The sequence below is a fragment of the Glandiceps talaboti genome, chromosome 2 (genome assembly GCF_964340395.1).
Source record: "Glandiceps talaboti chromosome 2, keGlaTala1.1, whole genome shotgun sequence".
NCBI classification, from domain to species: Eukaryota; Metazoa; Hemichordata; class Enteropneusta; family Spengelidae; genus Glandiceps; species Glandiceps talaboti.
In genome coordinates, this window is record NC_135550.1 from 20,436,617 (window position 1) to 20,460,725 (window position 24,109).

Sequence of the window (24,109 nt, forward strand, 5' to 3'; positions counted from 1 at the left end):
CGCGGAAGTGGTTACATGCAGGATATGAGTACTAGTATGCAAATATAATATCATGTGATAGTATGCAAATTTAAGTCACCTGATATGACCGCTATACGCGCTACTACTAGTACGACTAGTACTACTACTACCACAGTACCAGGTTGTCATTTTTAACTGGAAGGGTGAGGGCTTGGTCTTTGAACTTGAATACTGCTCGGATGGAAACCCCCGTGAAAACAACGAGGCAACGTATGACTCGTGACATATACAGAATAAGTAATAAACCTACTACGATGTCCGCACCCCTACAAATGTAACAACTGGACCAAATGTAAATAAGTGAGAGTAAAACATGGTATTAAGATATTTTAATAGGCAAATAATTGTAAATATCTATATAGCTATCTATATACCAGCCCTGGTGTTTGTTTTGGTGACTATCCCAAAAAGCTCCCCAAATTTATATATATATATATATATATATATATATATATATATATATATAACTCGGTGAGTATCAATCTGCTAAGACAGTGCTCTATACCGCAGTGGCAGAGCGTAATAGTTTTGGTAATACTGGAACTCTTTCAACCAAGAAAGAGTTCCAGTACTACCAAAACTATATATATATATATATATATATATATATATATATATATATATATATATATATATATATATATATATATATATATATATATATATATATATATATATATATATATATTCAGCCTGGGGGGAGGGCGGTGGATTCTTAAATTGGGCCGACAAAAAGTCACTGACCCCCCCCCCCCATCTGTAAACCTACTATGATCTGTAAAACCAAAAACAGGCTGACCCCCCTATCACTTAATTCTAAAACATGATGACCCCCCATATATATATATATATATATATATATATATATATATATATATATATATATATATATATATATATAACTCGGTGAGTATCAATCTGCTAAGACAGTGCTCTATACCGCAGTGGCAGAGCGTAATAGTTTTGCAAAACTATATATATATATATATATATATATATAGTTTTGGTAGTACTGGAACTCTTTCTTGGTTGTAACTCGGAGTTTCACGCATTGTGCGATCATCAGACAACTGATGATCGCACAATGCGTGAAACCCAAAACTATATATATATATATATATATATATATATATATATATATATATATAATATTCACATGACAGGTATTTTTTGATCGTGACTCAGTGTGGACTGCTTGACTGTCTTGCATCTACTTTATAAGAGCCCGGGTTAGCACTATCATAATTATAATTATTGACTACACAGGGTAAATATATTCCAAAAAGAGTTTAATAGCATCTTGACAGTGAAAGGTATGGGAAAGCTTGAGCAGGGAATATGTATTTCTCTTATGGGGGGTCCTAGGGGGTCTCCCCCTAGAATTCCTGGAGGTTTTTTACTCTGAAAAGTCAATTTTGAGACTATTCAGACCCTTTCAGACAATAATTTCCAAGCTTTACAAGACAGAACCAACATGTAAAAAGCAACTACACAGGGTTGAAATACTTTTGAATTATACTCTGATAGCATCTTGACAGTAAGAGGGGAAGAGCTTGAGACTGGGATATGTCCACCTCATGTGGGGGTCCAAGGGGGTCTCCCTCTAGAAGCCCTGGAGGATTTTTACTCTTAAAGCCAATTTTAGGCTATTCAGACCCTTTCAAGCAATAACTCAATCCATGCTTTACAAGACAACACCATCAAGTATCAGAAACTATTCTTTATAACTTACACAGGGTTGAAATATGTTCTTAAACAGTTAAATGGCATCATTATATACATATGTAGTAAAGGTCAGCACATCTACTGGTAGTATCATTGGTAGGGGGGATTTGGAGTTTAAGGCAATTTTAGACTACCTTGGCTAACATTTCACATCTTTAAAAGACAATGTCATCTCAAATTAGAATAGGGTGAAAATATTTAAGAAAAGTTTAATACCATTATGACAGTAAAAAGGTTGTTGGTGCAGCTGATTGTTGGTTGAATGCATGAGTGACCCCTGGGCGGGGTGAGGGAGTCCTTGGGGTTTTCCCCCTGGCAGATCTGTAGTTTTTGGCTTCTATTAAGGCAATGTTTAGGTTATTCATAGCCTTTGAGGTAATATTTCCAAGCTTCGAATAACTAACGTAAATGTAAGTTTTAAATGAGTTTCCCATGTCACATAAAAATGGCCCCATAACATTGGTATAGGGGCATTAATATTGCATGTATAGTAAAGTCAACGGTATGTTAGAGAACTTTAGGTGGTCATACCGAGTGTATAATAGAAAGTGATTTGTAGTGTCAATAATATGTGTCCAAAATAGAAAGTGTATTAATCCCTTCTGACAAGTTCATAGTGACGAGTAGGGAACATTTTAGATTAACTTCTTTTAAAAACTATCTATGAAGTTTACCATTACGAAACCTTCAAGTTCACTTTTGCCCCAAAGTGCAATATAAGTGAAGCACTGATTGTGAAACAGTCAAGCATTTACATGGCATGTTCTGTAACTAGTGTGGTAGCTAAGTTATGCTTGAACTAATAAGTAATATTAAAGAATTCATGTAAGAAACAGGGAGAAGAACAAATATTTACATGTACCACATTTCAGACAAGGCTATGTGCCATTGTAGAAAAAGGATTTTTTTTCTTCCATCACAATCCAAAACACAATGACCCCCCCTATCCACAATTTTGAAAACAGCATGACCCCCCTACTGCCAATTTCAAAAACAGGGTGACCCCCCCTCCCAATCCACCGCCCCCCCCCCCAGGCCGAAGAAACTGACCGGTCCCTTACTTAGGAATAATCAGGCCTACCAATAATTTTTGTTGTAAAAGAAGTAATAATGCACACACAGTGTATACATAAATGTCCAAGGGAAGTATACCTGTGAGGGTATCAGACTTTGATTTTTAGATATTGCATAGTAAATCTAATCAGGAGCCATTTTAGCCTGGACTAAGGTAAACATGCATCAAGTAAAGTCGACGGACTTTTTTTAATATTTGCTTATTTGAATATTTGTTCTCGTATGTGGAATACTAACCTGTGTGAGTTGGGTGAGCGCGAAGGCCCAGCTTTGGGTACTACTATTATATAATATCAAATGGAAAAATATTTTAAAAAGTGACTGAGAACAACTTTCTTATTTAATAGGGCCTGAACCAAAAGTGAATTACAAACTCAAAATATTAAAAAAAAAAACTGAAGAAAAAAATATCCCCCAAGAGACTGTGCCAATCTAGGACAACGTTACATATATATTTTAATAATGTTGTTAGACATTGTTGGGCTACACATAGCCGGATAGGATGTTTACAAAAGTCTACCCTCCAATTGCCATTTCCTGAAATGTAACCCTTAACACACACACACACACACACACACACACACACACACACACACACACACACACACACACACACACACACACACACACACACACGATGTTTAGGGACTCCTCATTTTCTCAGTCTGGGGGTCGATGAATTATTCAATCGGGCCGACAAAAAACTGTGACCCCCCCCCCGTAAGACTAAAAACAAAATGACATCCCATCCCAGTTATTTCTAACATATAACCCCCCCCCCCCCCTCCATGTCAGATCTTTCTCATGTCGGGTAAGTTAATCATTGTGACCCCGAAACTACTCTGACTATATATCGCATACAAAATGATTTACATAATAAGATAATACACATCAGAGACTGGTGATATAAAGAGTCGAAATATTTCTATGTCCCCGATTATCCGAGGGGTCCCAAATATAGGGGCCGCAAAGCAATTTTTACTTTTTGAAGTCATTGTTTAGGTTATTATCCATAGCCTTTTCGGCAATCAGCTCACAGCTTCGAATTGCTAAATCAAATGCACTCATTTTCGATTGTCCAAGGCGTTTCTAGCGTTCACTAAACACCTAAACAGCTATTCCCCAAACTAAATGTCCCGTCGGGAGATAATTTTACTATAACTTTAAATTTTATTGTTGGTACAAATGAAAATAAAAACAACCCGTTTCTATCGATAAATGTATGTGCTGATTGGTCAGCTTCTTCAGCTGGAGATGGTTAATTTTTTTTATCCAAACCTTTACAAAGAACATCTCTCTCTCTCTCTCTCTCTCTCTCTCTCTCTCTCTCTCTCTCTCTCTCTCTCTCTCTCTCTCTCTCTCTCTCTCTCTCTCTCTCTCTCTCTCTCTCTCTCTCTCTCTCTCTCTCCGCCCCTCCCCATCTGTCTGTCCGTATCTCTGTCCCTCCCCTCTCTGCCCCTTCCTCCCTCCTTCCCATCGTTGTCTGTCCTCCTCCCTGTCTCTCCTTCCCCCTGTCAAGTTCTCGGTATCCCCGTCCTTCCCTCGCCTGTCTGTCTTTCTTTCTCTCTCATACTAAAATTGAGACCTTAAGATTAATGGGTTATTGGTGTTTTCGAAAGTCGTGAGTCGTATTTGTCAACGATATTTGAAAGATTTATAATATTAAATGTCTTGATAATATTTTATAACTGAAGGAAATGGTATGTTTAACATTGTTTTCATGCTACTACTTAAAATAAGTAAATAATGCAGCCATTAAAACCAAGATAGTACATAAACAAATACTGGTCAAACTTTTTAATAGCTAATCTCCAACGAATAAAGAAACAAGATATTGACATGCAAAATGTTAACAATTTGCGGGGTAAAACCATATACTATTGAAGTACTTTCGTTTTATTTCTTAATTTGTTATGTTTCCGAGTATGGGTTCTAAACTTTATTCATACATAGCAAGTTTGCAGTTATAGCATCCACTCATACGGACAAATAGTCTCATAAAGCTGACAAAGACTTACATGTGTAATATTCATATATGTAACAAGCAGTCACTAAGCTGGTTCGCAGATACATTACCAGCAAGGTAATGTCCAACTGTGTGTGTGTCCATCGGAGAAAGGAGGAGGTGGTGGTGGTGGTGTAGAATTGGTAGTTAGACACAAAATAACCACATGGACTACAAAGGGTACACGTATTCATCATCTTATGAAGCACAAAATACTACTTCAGGCAACAGAATGAGCAGGGTTAGAGTAATTTATTGCAGCCATTCTACAATTACAAATACAAGTTTAGTAATACAAACAAATGTAACGGCCATAAATGATGGCCAAATGTAAATTTTAAGTCATTGCCGAGGTTTTGACAGACTTCGTTCTCTTTTCTTTTCTTTTTTAATAATTGGGACCATACAGACAAAAAAGGTGAGTATTTATATCTCAGACCATTACAGCTATCTTGGTCTGAGGCATTATTGTAAAACCAACTCCTGTTCCAGTGTATATATCTGCAATTACAAAAGCATACAACAGACTCGATTCTTTTCATAAAAAACTACAAAAGATATATGTACACGTGATATGAATTATCAGTACATAATATATGCAAACTATGTACTATCCGAACCTAATATAAAAGTGAGTATTGGTAGTATCTCCACCAGGGAAACCACTGAGTTTAATATTAAGTGTTAATTGTCTGAAAACAATGCAGTTACACAGTAACCCACTGGACTTTATTCAACTACGAAAGGTAATGTAATACTACCATCCCAGGACACCAAAATATAGCATTCAATATTTTATATATCATAAGTCGTCTTCATTATAGGCTGCCGTGTTAAAGTTGGCTGCATAATTATAGTACAGTGGGTGAACAGTATCCTTTTCACAACATTAAAAGTATAGTACTGTGTATATATATATAGATAATCAAATGAAAAATTGTAAGAGTTTATAAACACCATTTACAAAAAACTGTGAACATAAACATAAATGTATTGCATATTGCTTCCACGGTACACAGCAAGGCACATTTATATGATATTCTTTTGGTCCACTTGTCTTGAGTTGTCTCTCTAAACATTCTCTGTTTCCATTTGCGGAGGTGACTTTGCGTAAGCGTCGTTATCATAGGCATGGACAATATCACGGGGTGTTGCATTCTGTAAAGAAAACATCCGAAATATGTAAACCCATTACAGTTAAAAAATATATTTAAAAAACCCCGAATTTTTACCGTTTACTAAAACAATGTTGTCACTTGTCAATGGAATAGCTGACGATGATTTTAATGACTGCCAGACATACATCGTTTTTCAAAATTGCTTACGTTGTATCTGGCAAGTATGGAATAAAGTAGATGTTATAGAGTATAGGCTGAGGCATAATAACTAGCATAACATATACAGGTTATACTATTAAAGATGTGATTTGGATCTAGTAGATATAAAAGATCATGCAAGGAACATTCATTTTTGAAATCAGGCTTCTTCACACAGAGTTCTTTTTAAATGACATACCCTTCTATTGACGTACTGCTTCTCTCGCTTTGACCGTCTGTTGTTATTGAATGTGCTTGCAACCTATGAAAAAAGAGAAAAAGGAGGAAAGTTTATTCAAGGAAAAGTCAGAAAGTCATAAACCCTTGTTCACCACTGGGTCCATATTTCACTACATCAAGGTCATTTCGAAAGGAATTGTACAAAAAATCACTTGCTATAGTAGTAGTAGTAGTAGTAGTAGTAGTAGTAGTAGTAGTAGTAGTAGTAGTAGTAGAAGTTGTAGAAGTTGTTGTTGTTGTTGTTGTTGTTGTTGTTGTTGTCGTCGTCGTCTAAAACATATGCACAAGTCATTGGGGATGAAGACGGTGATGGGAATGATTATGATATATGATGACGGTCGCGTTATCAATGATGGCGGTAACAGCTAAACTAAAAAGACTCACCAGGCAGGAAACAATCGCAATGATTATGAGCACAACAAAAACACCAACTATGATGGCTGCAATGATCAGAATTTCTTTCACATGCTTCTCAACAGCAGGTTCTTCTTCGTACATATTCTCAAAGACAGCGGTATTATCTTTGGCATCGTATTTCTTGCCATCATATACAAACGTGTACTCTGTGATCTGATTTGAAAGAGGACAAGAATTCAGTTCTATAGTGATTCTTTGTACTTCAAGAGTTGCGAATGCTCAGATCCTATCTCTAATTCATTTGGCAAACTCGCGCATTCGAACAGCTACGTTTCAGGTTATAATTGTCAGTCACGACTAATTTATCTACAATTATATCTATCTAAAAGAAAGTGGATACACACGTATCTTGTCTGAAAAAGGCCTTTGATAACATGCAAACTGACAGGAAGTGACGTAATATTAGAGATCAGAACATTATTTCGTAATGTTTTTACATGTAATGTCTTTTCAACGTAAAAATATTTCAACTTTCACACCAACATACAATCCAAGTTGATCTTATCGATAGTTTGTATTCACGTACCTTCACTTCCATGTTTGCAGATATCGCTTCGATGTCAACCTCTTCCTGAGAATTGTCTTGAATATCAAATTCGACCTTAATGCTTCCACTCGAAATCTACATTTAAAAAAAAATACCCGGACCGTAAGGCTTTGAACAGTTAGGGGAGAAGAGTCTCTCAAACGCACTAATGTCTAGCTACCAGCTTTTATTTGTTTAAACCCTTTTTATATCTCTACCGTTTGTTGGTTTGTTGTCATTGTTGGCCATTGTTATTGCAATGGCCGTCGCTGTTAACATGTTATCAATGTTGTTGTTGTTGTTGTTGTTGTTGTTGTTGTTGTAGGTTGTTATTATATAGCTGTTGGTTGATTCACAGTACGCAATATATATACTAGTACAATAATGCATGACTATGATCGGCTTTTAGACCATCAGTTAATCATCTGATAAGTTTTGTTTTGTTTTACTATTTGGTGACCATACTAATACTAATAAATACCCCAAGAACACTCAGCTATGACAAATAATATATAATATTTTGACAAGTTGTCATATTCAATCACACAATGAATTATGACGTCACAATTACTATTATTGAACGTATTGCCTTGAATACCCGCAAAAGTCTAAATGTATTTTTAACACCTAGGTAATTATTTAATCGCAAACATTTGTCCTTTTGAAGAATACAATGTAGATATTTTTACCCTCAAATTCTTGATCATGGACACAGGAACCTTAAAATTGGCAACGACACTGTCAAAGAGGGCGCTGTAAAAAATACATCAGAACAACCAGTTATGTATTAAACTTGTCACATCTTAGTAATCGTTTGATACCCCAACTGTTATAATTTTATTCGTGTTTAGAAAGATAACACATTTAAGATGAATCATAGCTAACATATAATTGATTGTATATTTTATGTGATTTGTAAAATTGAAACCGTAATGCTATAAACTGTAAACAAAGCTTTCAAATATACAAGGAGCTGTTGTAAAGTATAGAGGAAGGAGCTGTTGTAAAGTATAGAGGATGGTTAAATTTAACAATGAAAGCTTCGATTTAATTCTACTCATGTGGTCATAGATCGTCTGTTCTCACAAATATTACAAAGAGGAAAAACATGTGTTCATTCCTATATAATTATCGTTACTAATTACCCATGATTGGATCATGTCTTACCCTTTGAATTCCTCGACCTTGTTCTCTATTTCTGCAAAGTTACCCTCTAGGTGGAAAGAGACTGATATCCCCCTGTAAATTTAGAATAAATATTTGTAGATAGAGTGTGGAGTACATGTTGCACAAATAACACCTTTCTTTGCATTTAACTTTACTTCTCTTGGGTGTGGTCGTTATACCACACACTCTGTAAGCTTATGTATATACCGGGTTTACATGATCATTTAAAAAAGTATCTCTGCATATACTGTACCAAACACGTGTGGCATGTGTGGGGTCTCTGCTGTAACCATCTTCCCTCGTCGAACACAATCAATAAATACAAGTTATAGCTAGGGTGACGTTGTTCTTGTGTACATGTGTCATATTCGATAAAACTGACAATCTCAACAAACTTATAAATTACCAATAGTCTTTTAGGTCGAATTTGTCAACTACACAATTATAAATTATCAGCACTCCATGCCAAGTCCAAAGGTTTTCCTTTTTATGGGGCGGGGGTGGTGGTGAAATATAAAAGAATAAAGGCACTCGTGGTACTTACACAAGAGTTCCAGTATCAACTAAAATTGAATACATTTAAGAAAGAAAAAACAGGATTTCAATTAGGTTATCGTGATAAGGTCAAATGAGAAACTAAACTTGGGTAATCAGTCTATTTGAAACAACTCACTAATTGGTCAAACAACTATACGTGACATGACAATGGCTTTGTCATGAATAACTGAAAAATGAAATCAAAGCACCCGTTTTAATAGTCTCGCTGCCAGACTCGTGACTATCAACCCTTAGCTGTGTAAGGCGCACGAAGTGCGCCATGAGCGGCGAAGTCACGAGAAGTGAGGGACTTCAGTCGGGACTCGTCCCTGCTAAGCCGCTCGGCATACATACAAAGATTAGGGACGACAGTGACGAGTCTGGCAGCCAGACTAAACACCCGTACTTCACATAGGGGCGTGTAATATTTCATAGATTGTTGTTTTCCAGGTCTACAGACTAAATATAACAACCTTTTGACTATATATTCCTACCGGTAAGTGTAAGGAGAAATAATATTTCTACTAGTATAACGATTGATACATTTGTAGCAGCAGGATTAATACGATATTTTCCAAAGAAAACGGCAATCTAAGCAATAATACGTGCCCCTGTGGTACTTCAAGCACACAAGCACACATTAAAAATGTATATGCCAAAAATGTAACGACTTTCGGCTAATCCAAGAACTTTCACATAACTTCATAATCCCCCATTGTCCCTGCAACACATTGTACACAATCATGAACATTTCAATCTATCATGAAGTTGTTGACATTCGCTACGTTGGTGACACCGATGGGATCTCTCAACTGAATGATACTAATTAATTAAAAGATAATTTTACTAGTGGACACATTGGTATGTCATAATGGCATTGTTTTAAATGAAAAGTATACAATAATGATAACTTACCGCATGCTTTCTGTGAACATACCCATTGTTTGAAATTACAGTAACTGTAAGAAATAAAGGTGAACAAGTTGAATTTAGGATGAGGTAATAATCCTTTGCTGACCTCATAAGAATTTTAATTTGGTGCTGAGACTGTGCTTATAACGCCTCGTAAACAAGGTGCCTTGTCTCCTTGCCTCCGATGTTGCCGATATAGCCTAATTGACACTATTGCTAGCACTGTTCCTCTACACCTTTCTGGATGCAATTTAGAATTTCAATATCGTTAGCTCAAACTGAAAGTGAAAAATTACAATCATTAGAGAAATTAGCTGATATAACGTGTCTTTGATAGAGTGGACGATGATATAGTGTTTAATGTGGATCAAATACTCACCTAGTCTGTAAGGTACGCCGTGACGGTGCGCCCTCAAACATCGGCCAACCCCTAACAGTGTGAGAGGAGGCCGGTGAGGGCGAAACGTCACGACGTATCTTACAGTCTAATACTCACCAAGTATTACAGTCTGAAGTTCTTTCCTGGCCATGTTCAAAATGAATACCAGAGTTTTCACAAGATGTTGTGTCCCCTAACAAAATAATTGTATACGTAGGAAAGGTCAGGTCTACACTCACTCAATATAACTATGATAATTTGTAAATTACCGGGTTACGAAGATGAAAAATATCAAGAGGAAACAAATTTCATTGCGTTTTCTCTTTACTGTTCATGACATAATTAAATGAACGTAACTCACCACAGAAAACCTCAGTGCAAGCCATTATACCATTGCTACAAGTACTGCAAACAAGAACAAAATGTGTAATAATAAGACATAATAAGATAGGTCAAACTGTCAAATACATAAAATACTGTAAAGCAAAATTTCGATACATACAAAGCTAGAGATCACAAACAGCGGATAATTAAGGTATTATTTTACAACATCAACCGAATTCAATAAACGTAATGGCATACAATATGCAAGGTTATTATAAAAATTGAAAGAGTAATGAATTGGTGTAAGTGTTTGTGAAAAAGTCTAAAACACTGTTTTGTAAACAGTTGTTTTTCCACAATGTGAGAAAAATTTGCACGTCTATAAGACTAGTATAAGTAAAGGTGGAGATACCTACCAAACATTGCAATCATTTGGCGCCATGGTCTCTCCATCTGCATAGATTTTGTTATCACTACCTCGGCACGGTTCTGGACCTAGTAGCAAACAATAATTTTGGTCAACAAAGACTATGCCATATCTTGTGCTTATTGCCACAGCAACGTAATTCTTAGATAACTAACCTAACAATGCATTATATTCTTTCTGTAAACCTCAGTCTTGTGATCACATATACCACTCATTTGTTTTCTTCATCCCGAAAATGTTCCAGCGGTCAAATGCAAAGACACTCTATGCACATTCCGAAATAGTTGACTTACTTGGCAACGCACAGTCAACAATCTCTCCTTGGTTATCATAAAACTCTGCTCTGCAGCTGCCACAGTAATTGGGTCGACATTCAGCATCTGCGTTACTAGGACATTCGCTGCCATCACATGGATTTACCAAACATGCAACCATTGGTTCGTTGGGGGGACAAATATACCCAGAACCTGGGCAACATACTGCCTTTGTATCATCGGGTGCAATATTGCAGAAATGATCTGCTGGACATTCTTGACGATTTGGTCCGCGCCCACAAAAGATATCTAATCCGTTAGCATCAGTGGCTGGAATGCCATCGAGACAAGGATGTTCTGAAGAATAAAATAGTACAATTGTACTAATTATTATACTATAATCTAGCCAAGTTATTGTATTTGAACAGAAAACATGGATAACTAACCTAACAATGCATTATAAGCTTATACTTTTGTAAACCCCAGCCTTGTGATCACATATACCACTCATTTGTTTTCTTCATCCCGAAAATGTTCCAGCGGTCAAATGCAAAGACACTCCATGCACATTCTGAAATAGTTGACTTACTTGGCAACGCACAGTCAACAATCTCTCCTTGGTTATCATAAAACTCTGCTCTGCAGCTGCCACAGTAATTGGGTCGACATTCAGCATCTGCGTTACTAGGACATTCGCTGCCATCACATGGATTTGCCAAACATTCAACCATTGGTTCGTTGGGGGGACAAGTATACCCAGAACCTGGGCAACATACTGCATATCTATCATCGGGTGCAATATTGCAGAAATGATTTGCTGGACATTCTTGACGTATTGGTCCAAGTCCACAAAAAATATCTAATCCGTTAGCATCAGTGGCTGGAATGCCATCGGGACAACGGTGTTCTGAAGAATAAAATAGTACAATTGTACTGATTATTATACCATAATCTAGCCAAGTTATTGTATTTGAACAGAAAATATGGAGTATATATCCAGGTCATTCTACATCACGACTACACGTGTATGTATTGATGGTTTTGCTTGAAATATACGAGTGAAAACGTTCCAAATCGCCATTAGTCTTCCAGATTTTACATGAATTATGCTTGAGGAGGTATAATTGCATTATTTCTTCATTCAACCGGAAAATACTCGTGGCCTAAGGGTTTTCTCTACTCGTCTCGCGACTCGTAGTGACAAGGCCCCATTTAATAGGCTACTCATTTTCATCAGCTGAACTAAGACAAATATTTTGGAACGATATCTAATTGTTGGCCAAGTCATTAACCATCTTATTTATAGCCAAAGTTTGACACTAAGTGAAGCATATCTGCACAACAGAATTATGAAACATAAACTTACAACTTGCTATCTACAACGTAATTCACATGAACATTACTTACCACAGATCATCAAGGTGCAAACCAACGCACCACCACTGCAAGTGCTGTCAACAAAGAGTATCACCGTTATAAATATATACAGTATATAAACAGACGAGACGAAACACTCAAAATGTAGTGCACATCTAAACTTTGACATCTTATTACAATGAGTCAGACACATTTTTTTCTGAAATGATCCACCCAATCAATGTCACATACATTTCGCTAAACCTTGGAATATCCATTATATAGTAGCCAAGTCATTTCTATTTTTTCATGCTTTCTGTACTTATTTATCGCTCTCATCAAATTGAATTAATTCTATATTGTATTAATCTGTAATTAGCATCTAAGGAGTCAAACTGGACTAAATCAGGTAATTTGTTTTTAGCCCCTTGTATTAACTAGCATTACTAGATTGTTCTTTTTTGAAAATGTTATATATTTGTATTAGTTTAAAGGGTATTCAAATATCATATAAGTTTGTTTTCGGCATTGATTGAATTGAATCATTAAATGATAAATTATTATTCAAATATACGTAAAGTTATGAATACAGTGCAGTATAAAAATATTGATGTAACAAATTATAAGATTTTTGTCTCAAAAGTAGAATAAGATAAATTTTGCAATTTGAGAACACTTTTCCCATTTCTTGTAAATGAAGTAAATAGAGAGAGAGAGACCTACCAAGTATTGCATTCGTCCGGCATCATGGTCTCTCCATCTGCATAGATTGTACCATCACTACCGACGCAACTAAGATCTAGTATTGAACAATAATTGTACATTCTTTCAAACACCAATATCTAACTTGTAAAAGTTATATCTTGTGCTCATATTGCCATGGTAACCGAGGTTCTGTATTATAGCTATAGACGTAAATTGACTTGGACGTGTCCACAATCGGAGTTTGTATATACATTTATGGTAACATAGAGTTGGATTGAAAATCGTATTGTACGTGTATGAACAAATGAACGATTGCCCCTCCACGTGTACGGTCTATGCCTCAAAGTACCCCATGGGCTTGGGTATGGATTAACTAGTGTACTCCAGATACTGTAATATAATCATTAGCTAAAATATCTCTAGTTTCTTAAATAACAACAGTCCAACAAGTTATCAGAAGACTGCATGTGTGCAGATGATACACTACAAAACTCGCCAACAGACAATTATGAATGTAACAAATTTGAAAAAGTACATCCAAGTATAGATTAAAAGAAGTCATTAATGTCTATTTTAGCGATAACACGCGCCACAACATTATACCTACCTTCGTAATTTTCACATAAATCTCCATAGTATCTAGCCATACATCTACAAGAACCATATTCACAGGTACCACCATTGAGGCATTCATAATTGCGTTGACACTTAGGTACATCAACTGTGTATTAAAGAGGATATGACCAATTACGGGATGATAATATTATATATCTCCCCGAAACTAGTTTTTTGAATATATTTATAATAAATCTTGTTATCTGGCATACTGTACAAACATCAATTCCTCTGTAGTCTCTCGACAATCGAACACTCAAGAATGTCAAAGTTACCTGGTACTGTGCAGAGCATAACACATCCATTGGTACAACATTTTAATTCTTCAATACAATCCCTATCATTCATACACTCATCTTGATCATGTTCGCAGTCATACTCTTCAACTCTTGGACATGATCCTGGCTTTGGTCCAGTTGGTACTGAAATAAAATAGTCTTTACGTATAATATGTACAATAACTAGAAGATGTTGTTGCACAGTGTACATACATACATACATACGTACATACATACATACATACATACATACATACATACACGCATACACGCATACACACATACATACATACATACATACATACATACATATTTTTCTTATATCCATAGTGAACGATTCTGTCAAGGATAATCATATTCCAAATTTGACCACAACCAAACATGCAAATTATGGTATATGGTGCGTATTCAAATATTACTCCAGCATGTGCTATGAGTGTTCATGTTACATATTATGGATTTGGGTTATTTCAGAATTATTGCATTCTTGAAGAAACCTCCGACAAGATGCCTGCCAGTGGCTTATTTTAGGATGTTTAAGCTAAAGTCCCTAAAATGTATTTATGATATGGCTGCTCATAATTAACCTAAATAATGACTCATAGTCAGAAGCAATGGACATGATTACTACCTTCACAATTGACAATTATATTATTTAGAAAGAATTCTGCAGTGCAATTTCCGCAGTTATTGATCTGGCATTGAGCTCTGGGGTTTGCTTCGCATTCAATATCTTGACAAGGATTTGTTTCACAGAAAACCGGAGGTTGGTCATCGGGGCACCGTCTTGGTTCTTCAAGGAGAGAAAAAACAGGGGAATAAAAGGATAAGGAAAGTTATTAAACTGTCGAGACTTTATAATAAGAATAGTCTTTACGTATAATATGACAGTAACTAGAAGTTGTTGTTGTTGTTGTTGTTGTTGTTGTTGTTGCAATTATTAGAAACACATTTGCAATCTGCTTGGCGAATGCCCACTTTTTAACTTAGATAATGATTTATTTTAGACCATAAGTAATAAAATACATTAAGTTTATTTATTATGAACTGAAATAAGTGTTTGTTTTCCATGTATCGATAGATATTTTGAGTTTTGGGAAGTGTCAGTAACAATCTTGCTTTTTAATGGGCGATTAGCACAGCTGTCCGTAGTAAGTATGCATTTAAAAATGCTATGCTTTCATTTACCATTTCTTGGGTGTGAATTGAACAAAGTTACTGTAAAAAGATATCTATTTACACTTCGACCCTTCCAATTACAGTACTAATTTCTCAAATACACATACTCAACTGCATACATTTCTTCCATTGTCATTAACGTTGTCTTTACTGTTTTTGATTCAAATATTATGAACAAGAATTACCTTCACAACTGACTTTCATATTATACTCATCAAAAAACTCTGCATTGCAACCACCACAATAATTGGCCTCGCATCGAGCATCAGGATTCGCAGGACATTCAGTAACTTGACATGGATCAACCAAACAGTTATACATGGTACTTCCATCTGGACAAGGTCTCGGTTCTGGGCACGAAGGGAAGAGAAACCCATTACATGAATAGAAACAATTTGATTAAAGACATGGGATTGATTTGCACGCACGCACGCACGCACGCGCGCGCACACACACACACACACACACACACACACACACACGCTTGTCTTATGATGTTGAAAGCCAAGTTAGGTCACGAAAATGCATTTATAATGTCTGATAACACATAGTCAGAAGCAATGGACTTGATTATTACCTTCGCAATTGACTTTTCTATTATTTTCATCAAAAAAATCTGCAGTGCAACTCCCGCAATAATTTGCCACGCATCGGGCATTGGGGTTTGCATGGCATTCGTTAACTTCACATGGATTGATTACACAGCTAACCACAGGTTGTCCATCAGGGCACTGTCTTGGTTCTTGGTAGGGAGGTAAAAAACAGGGTAATGAAAATATAAGGAAAGTATAACTTCATATTACCTTTCGAAACTTTGAGCAATTTGACAATGCATAATTAGGCACGCCAGTTAAATATAATGTGCAAAATATTTGTCCGGTAGAGCTTTAGCAAACGTTTACATGGTTAACGTTGGTCTAGAACAAAAACACCCCTAGTAATCGTCATGGCTACATTGATAAGACAACGTTAACACTGATGCAAGAACCTCAGTTTAAACCTTCAAGGCTAATTGGCTTTCAACCATTTTCCAGGGCTAAGGGAGATTAAGGGAAACACAAAGCAGAGCCCAATGACTACGAAAATATCGACTTCTCTACTTTAGGAAGGACATGCGGCTCAAAGACGTACATGTATATTTTTTCTAGGCTTTAAAACATCGTTAGTAAATTTAGGATAGTTCCAGCTCTTTTTAATCACCTTTTAACAAACAAACAAACAAACAAACAAACAAACAAACAAACAAACATGCTTAGCATGTCTTTTACAAAACACACAACTACAATAACAGTTTGTTTACCTTCACAATTAATTCGGTTGTTATACGTATCGAAAAATACCGCCATGCACCTATCTTCGTGACAGGGTTCAGGACGACAACTTGCCTCAGGATGCAAAGGACAGTTCGCCAATAAACATGGGTTTGCTGAACATCTTTGTGGTGCCATGTTCCCGGGACAGGTCATTTCTATGAGGTAAAACGTATCGTTTCGTAGGTACAGATATGTAGGAATATTACAAGTTTGTTTTCCGTTAGCATTTTCGAACAATTTAATTCTAGCCTTCGACGTGTTTTATGTAAAAAGTGAAATTCTGAAAATATCCGTTTCGAATCCGTTGAATCTTTTTTACAGCAAAAATATACCATGATGAATAATATCATAATATGTATTAATTATAAGAGAAATACACGTCTGACGTATTTGAAAAGAACTGTTGGGTTTATGACTAACATCATATTTTCAATTCCCTACAAAATATCAAATGTTTGACACTGCAACTTACGATAGCAATCGACAACTCGTCCCTGTTCGTCAAAGAATTCGGGAAAGCATTCATCATAGCCAATTCTGTCACAGATGTTGATTCTACATTGTGCATTTGGATTGGATGGACACACCGATACGGCACACGGATCAATAACACACGTCAATGGTTGCATATTTCCCGAGCACGCTATAGATGAGAGAAAGGGTATTACTGTATCAACCTCTCTAATTTCATTATAGATATGATGGGTGAATTTGAAAAAGTGATTCAAGCTGCACTAGCTGTAACTGAAGATTATTTTTTTCAATCAGACAACTAACTATACATTCGCTGAAGCATGTTAAAATACCAATAATTAGACATTGTGCATGTTAATTATAGGGGTCGGTTGTATCCATAGGTAATACTGTAACAGCAATGAATGGGATGGCATCGTCATCGAGGAGCCGATTTTCGGATGCGGACGCAAAAATCTATTTCAATGGATTGATTATACCATGTTGTGTATAGGGCTGCACAAGTACGCTTACCCATAGGTTATTAAGTACTGTTTAGGGCTCACGATATCACAAGTAATATAGCTAGCAACATTTTCAAAAACTTTGTTGGAGGTTGAGCAGCTTTCACTACTGCAATACGCGAGAACGAAAACAGTGATAAACGCCCGACCTTGTTTCGTATTGGTCCCACCAATTACTAATATAATAGCAACGCGAAGTATACGTAAAAAAGACTGCATACCAACGCATATAGACTTCACTCCCAGGTTTTACTATCTTTAACAGATTTGGGGAACATGACGCAATAAAGTAAAGAGGCCTGGTTTTACACTTACCGGCAGGACTTTCACAGTTTCTTCCATAGTGGATATCTTGACCAGTTGGGACTGTGTCTAGACACACACACATATAATCTTTTCCATTCACATTGTAACACTGGCCATTGTTTTGACATGGATTGGGCTGGCACGGATCTACAGTAGGGATAATTATAAACCAGTGTTGCAACCATTGAAGAATACAAATATAGTGCTACAAAGCTGAAACTGTTGAGGGGTTGTCTACAAATAGGTAGGTCATAAGGTCTATCACCATGGGTTGGTGATAATCGTTTAATACTTGTCTCAGCAACAGAGTTGTTACATGCTTCGTCGATTGCGCCCTTTACCTGCTGCAATTTATGGCAGAAATTATGAACCTCTCGGGACCTACTGTTGGCTTGCCATTGTAAATCACAATAAACAGTTTTTTTCTTTTAAAAAAAATAAATTTCGCTGCTGCCAAAATTAATGGAAAAAATTAAGGTTGTGCAAATATGCCCAAGGCAAATGTTATCACCTTCTTCTGACATTCAATCTACACTTATTTTAAAACGGGAGGAGGATGGCTATCATCATGTTCTGTATGTTTTTGTACACGAATGAACTCCGTATCATCAGCCATGAAGATGTTCAAATTCTGACGTGTACATTTCTGGTTTTCGTATTTGTCAATTTAAGTATGTATTTGTATGTCGTTTCCCCCCAAATTTCCTGAGCTGCACAACGATTATCCAGTTATGACAACCAGTGTTGTTAAACATCAAGTAGGGAAATATTTCGTTTTGTATACTAAATTTTGCACATTTCCTATTTCGTGTACAATACATTTTGGTGTGTAATATTGATATATACCTTCACATTCAACCCTGTTGTTTTGTTCATCATAAAACTCTGCCTTGCAGCCACCACACATGTTAGGCCGACACAAAGCTTGTTCATTGGTTTGACACTTGGCTACTATGCATGGATCCATCATACATTGCATTCTCGGGCTTCCGGTAGGACACTCATACGACCCTGAAAAAAATAGTCTTTAAATGTTTTATCCTGTCATCAACTTTACCTTCATTTCAAGCAATAGAGATAATACCTATATCACATTCAAGTTGTGACTTCCTAATACACCTGCATATTATGATCAAAACACACCAAATACTATTGGACAATAGTAGACGAATACCTAGTAGTTATAGGAATAATTTATTGATGTACACAAATTCGACACTCACCTACCAGCCATTCACAATTTTTACCCATATATTCAGGTGGACAAATGCATCCGTATGCCACTCCCATTACATCATGGCAAGTTCCGCCGTTCAGACATGGGTTACAAGCACATATACCAGACGCTAGTAAAATAAAATAATAGCGCCTAAATACTAGTATGTATGTTAATGCATCAGGTACGATTATGATTATATTTCTTTCACATCCGGCCGTACAATATAAACTGAGGTTGTCCTTTACATTCTATAGTACAATACTAACTTGGGTTGTCCTTTACATTCTATAGATTTTACATTGGGTTGGGGTAAATCTAAATCTAAAATCACCTAGAAGATTGCGTATATGAAGATCTGACGACTAGCCTGGTATTGGAATTACTTATTGTAGTATCCTCTATCCATATTTCTAACATAATCAGGCCATCAACAAAATACTCCGACTTACCTATTGGCTGTTCACATAAGTTCCCAGTGAATCCATCCGTGCATGTACAAGACCCTCTCATAGCACCTGATGTCATAACACACCTACCGCCATTTTGACATCTGTTCTGATTGTAGTCACAACCAACTTCTATAGGTAAAATATTGAAAAGTTGTTGTATGTCTGATCGGACGTTTCCTAAAATCGCCAGAATATCGGAATAACGTAAGATGTGTATGTTAAAGGACGAATTTCAACACGCCGGCATTCCACAGAAGTATCATAATATCGAGTGATATTCTTGACAAGTTCAACAGAACGGACATTGTTTTTATATAAGCCCAACTGCAATTGTTCAGCATAGACCCTACATCCTTAACACTTACGTCATTGTTAAACAATGGTCAACATCATATTGTTGTAGTAAATGCAATTGTATTTCTGGAAAATATAACATATACACACTTACCAATCCTGGTTTCACAGAAAAGGCCACTGAAGCCTATTGGACATCTACAGTATGGCACCATGTTCTGGAACGTTGGTGATATTTCACAAATACCTTCATTCATACATGGATTTGAATCGCACGGATTATATGCTGATAAAGAAAAAATATACTAGAAGTTAAAATACCCTCTTACATTTAAAAGCACTTGGTGATAAAATCTGTGCCGGTTACCATTGGTTATAGCAATTGTCCATCGTTACATTCACCTGTCCATTTATTAAAAGTGGGCGGTGTTTTCAAATGTAAGGGTGCTCTTCCAAGGGGCTCTTTATATATGTTGAGACACAAAATGGAAAATGAATAATGTACGTAAAGGATATTACGAGGTTAAGATTGTTCTCGTGTTTTTGTGGAGTTCGAATATTATTTATTTCCTCTATATTTCAAATAAAATTTTAAATATTGCCATCCTAACTACAGTTGCATATCTCATTACTTTTGCCTATTTCCTACATATATCACTGTCTTATTATCAGAGATTACCAGTTTGCATTAAATAGTAGATTGCTAATCCTAGAACAATCTCACAGGCTAATTGCTCATTTGACACAGAGCGGAGTGAGTGTAAACATCTACTGATCTGTCTAATGGAAGTACATATATTGAAATATAGCAAAAATAAGAAAAATAATATTTGGGAAATCGCGATAACAAAACATTTTTAAAGAATGGTCAGCATCATATTTTTGTACTAAATTTAATTACATATCAAGAAAGCATACCATAAACACACTTACCAGGGGTTTCACAGAATGGACCACTAAAGTCTATAGGACATATACAGTGTGGCAACATGTTCTGCAACGTTGATGATGCTATTTCACAAGTACCCCCATGCATACATGGATTTGAGTCGCACGGATTATATACTGATAAGGAAAAATATATTAGAAGTTAAAATAAACTCTTCCATTTAAAAGCAATTGATGATAAAATCTGTGTCGGTTTTCATTGGCTACAGCAATTTTTCATCGTTACATTCACCTGTCCATTTATTAAAAATGGGCGGTGCTTTCAACTCTAAGGGTGCTCTTCCAAGGAGCATTTTATGTCGAGGCGCAAAGAGGAAAATGAAAAAGGATATTACAATGTATTACTTTATATAAATTAATTTAATCGTCCAATGATAATTGATATTTTATAAATGATATTTATTCATAATTCGCAAATACATAATAATGATAATGAATAAACGAAAGATCACAAGTAGTTGCACATTAGTACTTGATAAAACCAGAGATGAACTGAAAATGCTCCCGTATATCTTTGTATGACCCGTAGATGCGGCAAGTTTCATTGAATTTGGTGCAGCCGTTCTGCATGTATAGCCCCAAATCATTAATTATGCAAAGTAGCATTAATCATGCAAGCCACTCCCACCGAAAACTATCAGTACAGTGACTGCAATGCACTCACTCCTTTGATTATAAAGTGCAGCCGTTCTACATTAGTGATTACATTATATTTACAAAACTTAGCTAAATATGCAACTGAGCAATTAATTGACACAAGACTTTGAAATGTCTTTCTGAACTGTCGTACCTTTGTGCAATCAACATCTGTAGCAAGTTCATTTGAATTCGGTACAGTCCTGGCTATATATCCCTTATTGCAAAAGTTCATCAAATATGCAAATAAGCAACTAATTGACTCGATATCATCATATCTTTGCTCGATCAATATCTTAGCAAGTTTCGTCAAATTTGGCACAGTCTTTCTTGGAATAGGCCCTAATTGCCAAAGTTCGTTAATTGTGCAAATGAGTAATTAATTGACAGCACTAAATTTCATTAAGAACTATCATATCTCTGTATGATCAATATCTGTGTCAAGTTTCATCAAATTTGATAAATGTCATTCTGGATGCATAACCTGAGTTACAAACATTCATTAATTATGCAAATTAGTCCTTAATTAACTTGACATAAGTCAACATTTTTTGACGCTTTTATATCTTTGTATGATCCGTAGATGTAGCAAGTTTCGTTGAATTTGGTGCTGTCGTTATGCATATATAGCCCCATTTATAAAATCATTAATTATGCAAATAATCATTAATTATGCAAGCCACTCCCACCAAAAACTAATCAGCGCTAAGTTACAGCCTGACAACGCCACATAGTAATTTGCAGAACATTTGCTTTAGTTCTTTTTGAGATATCAGTGGAATAAAATTTCTGCACAGACAGACAGACAGACAGACAGACAGGCAGACAGACAGACAGACAGACAGACATCGCTACGCCATCAGTTCCCATACGGGAGCTAAAAATCATAAAGTTTGTGCAATGTAAATAGGGGTGATTGATTTGTACACACCTGGATAAAAGTTTAATATAATCTGGACATAACAAATGGAATATATGTACCAAACTGTAATTCATTTAAGACAACGTCTTTTGAGGTAATAGTGGTCATCTCTCTTGAAAAAATGCATTACAACATTTCATGTAATATCATCTCCATATTATTCCCTACCATGATAGCACCCTGCATTGTGTATATTTAGCATGAAATATTGGGATATACCTTATACATGGTGCAGGATATTTCAGCGGATTCGATTGGAAGTAACCTCTCATGTGTCATGGAATGACGTCGATTTATTTCCCTTTCTCGCTTGCCCAGTAATATGTGTTTTATATCCCACTTACTCTAAGTGTCTGATACAATGCATGGGGAAGCTAATAGTGTTATTCTATGTATATTCAAGTTAGCGTTTGTTCCACCCAGTAATAATATGTAGTGTTCTTTATATCCCAGTCAACCCGAGTGTCCGAATGCATTGGGACGCTTCTGTCAAAAGTGTTGTATTCTACCTATCTAGCTTGTATTTCATGTCATTTATGAAAGGTTACAATACAACTCCATGTCGATGTCTCCACCTCTGTAATATATCTTGTGATAAGATGTCCTTATTTAAAAAACGGGGCGAAACTTGCCTTCTAAGCACACCATTCCACAATTTGTTGACATACAACATTTCTTAGTTCCTTCACATCCATAATCATTCGTACAGGTATGTTGACAGTATACACTTTCATCTGTCATTCCAGGTCTATCTTCTGGTTCTGGAATTGGTGGACACTGTCCTGGTTTGTAACCTAATAAAGTTAGACAATGAGTCAAATAAGGAAACGAAAAAAGGAGTGTAAGTAATATTGAACGTGGAAGTTGATGAAAATGATATCGAGTAGTTAGAGAGTTGTCAGGTCAATCAGTCACTCACCCACTCACTCTAAATGGTAGTCATCAGGTATTGTCATGTCTAATTCATATTCTATTAAGATTTATGTAGTAAAAGGTTATGCTGAACAATGTTATGTACTACAATTTGATTGATACTGGATTAAATATTACTAATAGTATGTTGCATAGAGATATTCAAAATGTTCTAATTAAGCAAAAAATACAATAAACATAATGAACAAGACTTTGATAATATCATTTCGACGTTTACAACATGTAATATGTATATTTCACTTACCATATCTTTGATCACAATGCATTCCCATGAATCCGGTAGGACACAGACATTTGTAGTTTATAGGGGAACCACCAACCACTATGCATGTGGCACCATTCCTACATGGATGACCACCCGCACACAGACTTCCTGATATGACAGATGATTTAAATTGAAAGGTTAACTTATATTTAACAAAATAATCTATTTTGTAATGATTTATGTATAATCTGTAAAGATTTCACTCACCATTATTAACAGGTTGTATACAGGAATGACCACATCCATTGGAACAACATTTCATACCACTGGAACAGCTGTAATCACCCTGACACATTTCTGCGCAAATACCAGACATGCCCTCAAACACTGGAGGACAGACTTGAACACCTGTTATATGATACAAAAAGCGGCTTATTTTATGCTCACTAG

The 24,109-nt window shown here is 36.0% G+C and overlaps 1 protein-coding gene across 8 annotated transcripts in view; it reads right to left on the reverse strand.

Annotated features, from left to right (window-relative positions):
- Positions 1-5,039: 5,039 nt before the first annotated feature.
- LOC144453723 (uncharacterized) overlaps positions 5,040-24,109 on the reverse strand; it is a 60,698-nt gene continuing 41,628 nt past the window's right edge. For 6 of the 8 annotated variants that reach the window (XM_078145061.1, XM_078145059.1, XM_078145064.1 and 3 more), the window contains 31 exons: positions 23,927-24,067; positions 23,699-23,827; positions 23,154-23,315; positions 20,949-21,080; positions 20,170-20,301; positions 19,722-19,850; positions 19,277-19,399; positions 18,900-19,064; positions 18,063-18,200; positions 17,243-17,413; positions 16,758-16,925; positions 16,035-16,199; positions 15,643-15,807; positions 14,910-15,071; positions 14,276-14,422; positions 13,993-14,106; positions 13,404-13,479; positions 12,732-12,775; positions 11,914-12,231; positions 11,364-11,681; positions 11,060-11,138; positions 10,681-10,724; positions 10,437-10,512; positions 9,944-9,987; positions 9,036-9,054; positions 8,492-8,563; positions 8,014-8,077; positions 7,325-7,420; positions 6,766-6,951; positions 6,341-6,403; positions 5,040-5,983 (listed from right to left, as the gene is read on the reverse strand). In XM_078145061.1, the coding sequence (XP_078001187.1) occupies positions 5,897-5,983; positions 6,341-6,403; positions 6,766-6,951; positions 7,325-7,420; positions 8,014-8,077; positions 8,492-8,563; positions 9,036-9,054; positions 9,944-9,987; positions 10,437-10,512; positions 10,681-10,724; positions 11,060-11,138; positions 11,364-11,681; positions 11,914-12,231; positions 12,732-12,775; positions 13,404-13,479; positions 13,993-14,106; positions 14,276-14,422; positions 14,910-15,071; positions 15,643-15,807; positions 16,035-16,199; positions 16,758-16,925; positions 17,243-17,413; positions 18,063-18,200; positions 18,900-19,064; positions 19,277-19,399; positions 19,722-19,850; positions 20,170-20,301; positions 20,949-21,080; positions 23,154-23,315; positions 23,699-23,827; positions 23,927-24,067 (3,929 nt within the window). In that variant the 3' untranslated portion in view covers positions 5,040-5,896. The remainder of the gene's footprint in view (positions 5,984-6,340; positions 6,404-6,765; positions 6,952-7,324; positions 7,421-8,013; positions 8,078-8,491; positions 8,564-9,035; positions 9,055-9,943; positions 9,988-10,436; positions 10,513-10,680; positions 10,725-11,059; positions 11,139-11,363; positions 11,682-11,913; positions 12,232-12,731; positions 12,776-13,403; positions 13,480-13,992; positions 14,107-14,275; positions 14,423-14,909; positions 15,072-15,642; positions 15,808-16,034; positions 16,200-16,757; positions 16,926-17,242; positions 17,414-18,062; positions 18,201-18,899; positions 19,065-19,276; positions 19,400-19,721; positions 19,851-20,169; positions 20,302-20,948; positions 21,081-23,153; positions 23,316-23,698; positions 23,828-23,926; positions 24,068-24,109) is intronic. The other 2 variants (XM_078145058.1, XM_078145062.1) reach the window with 2 other exon arrangements.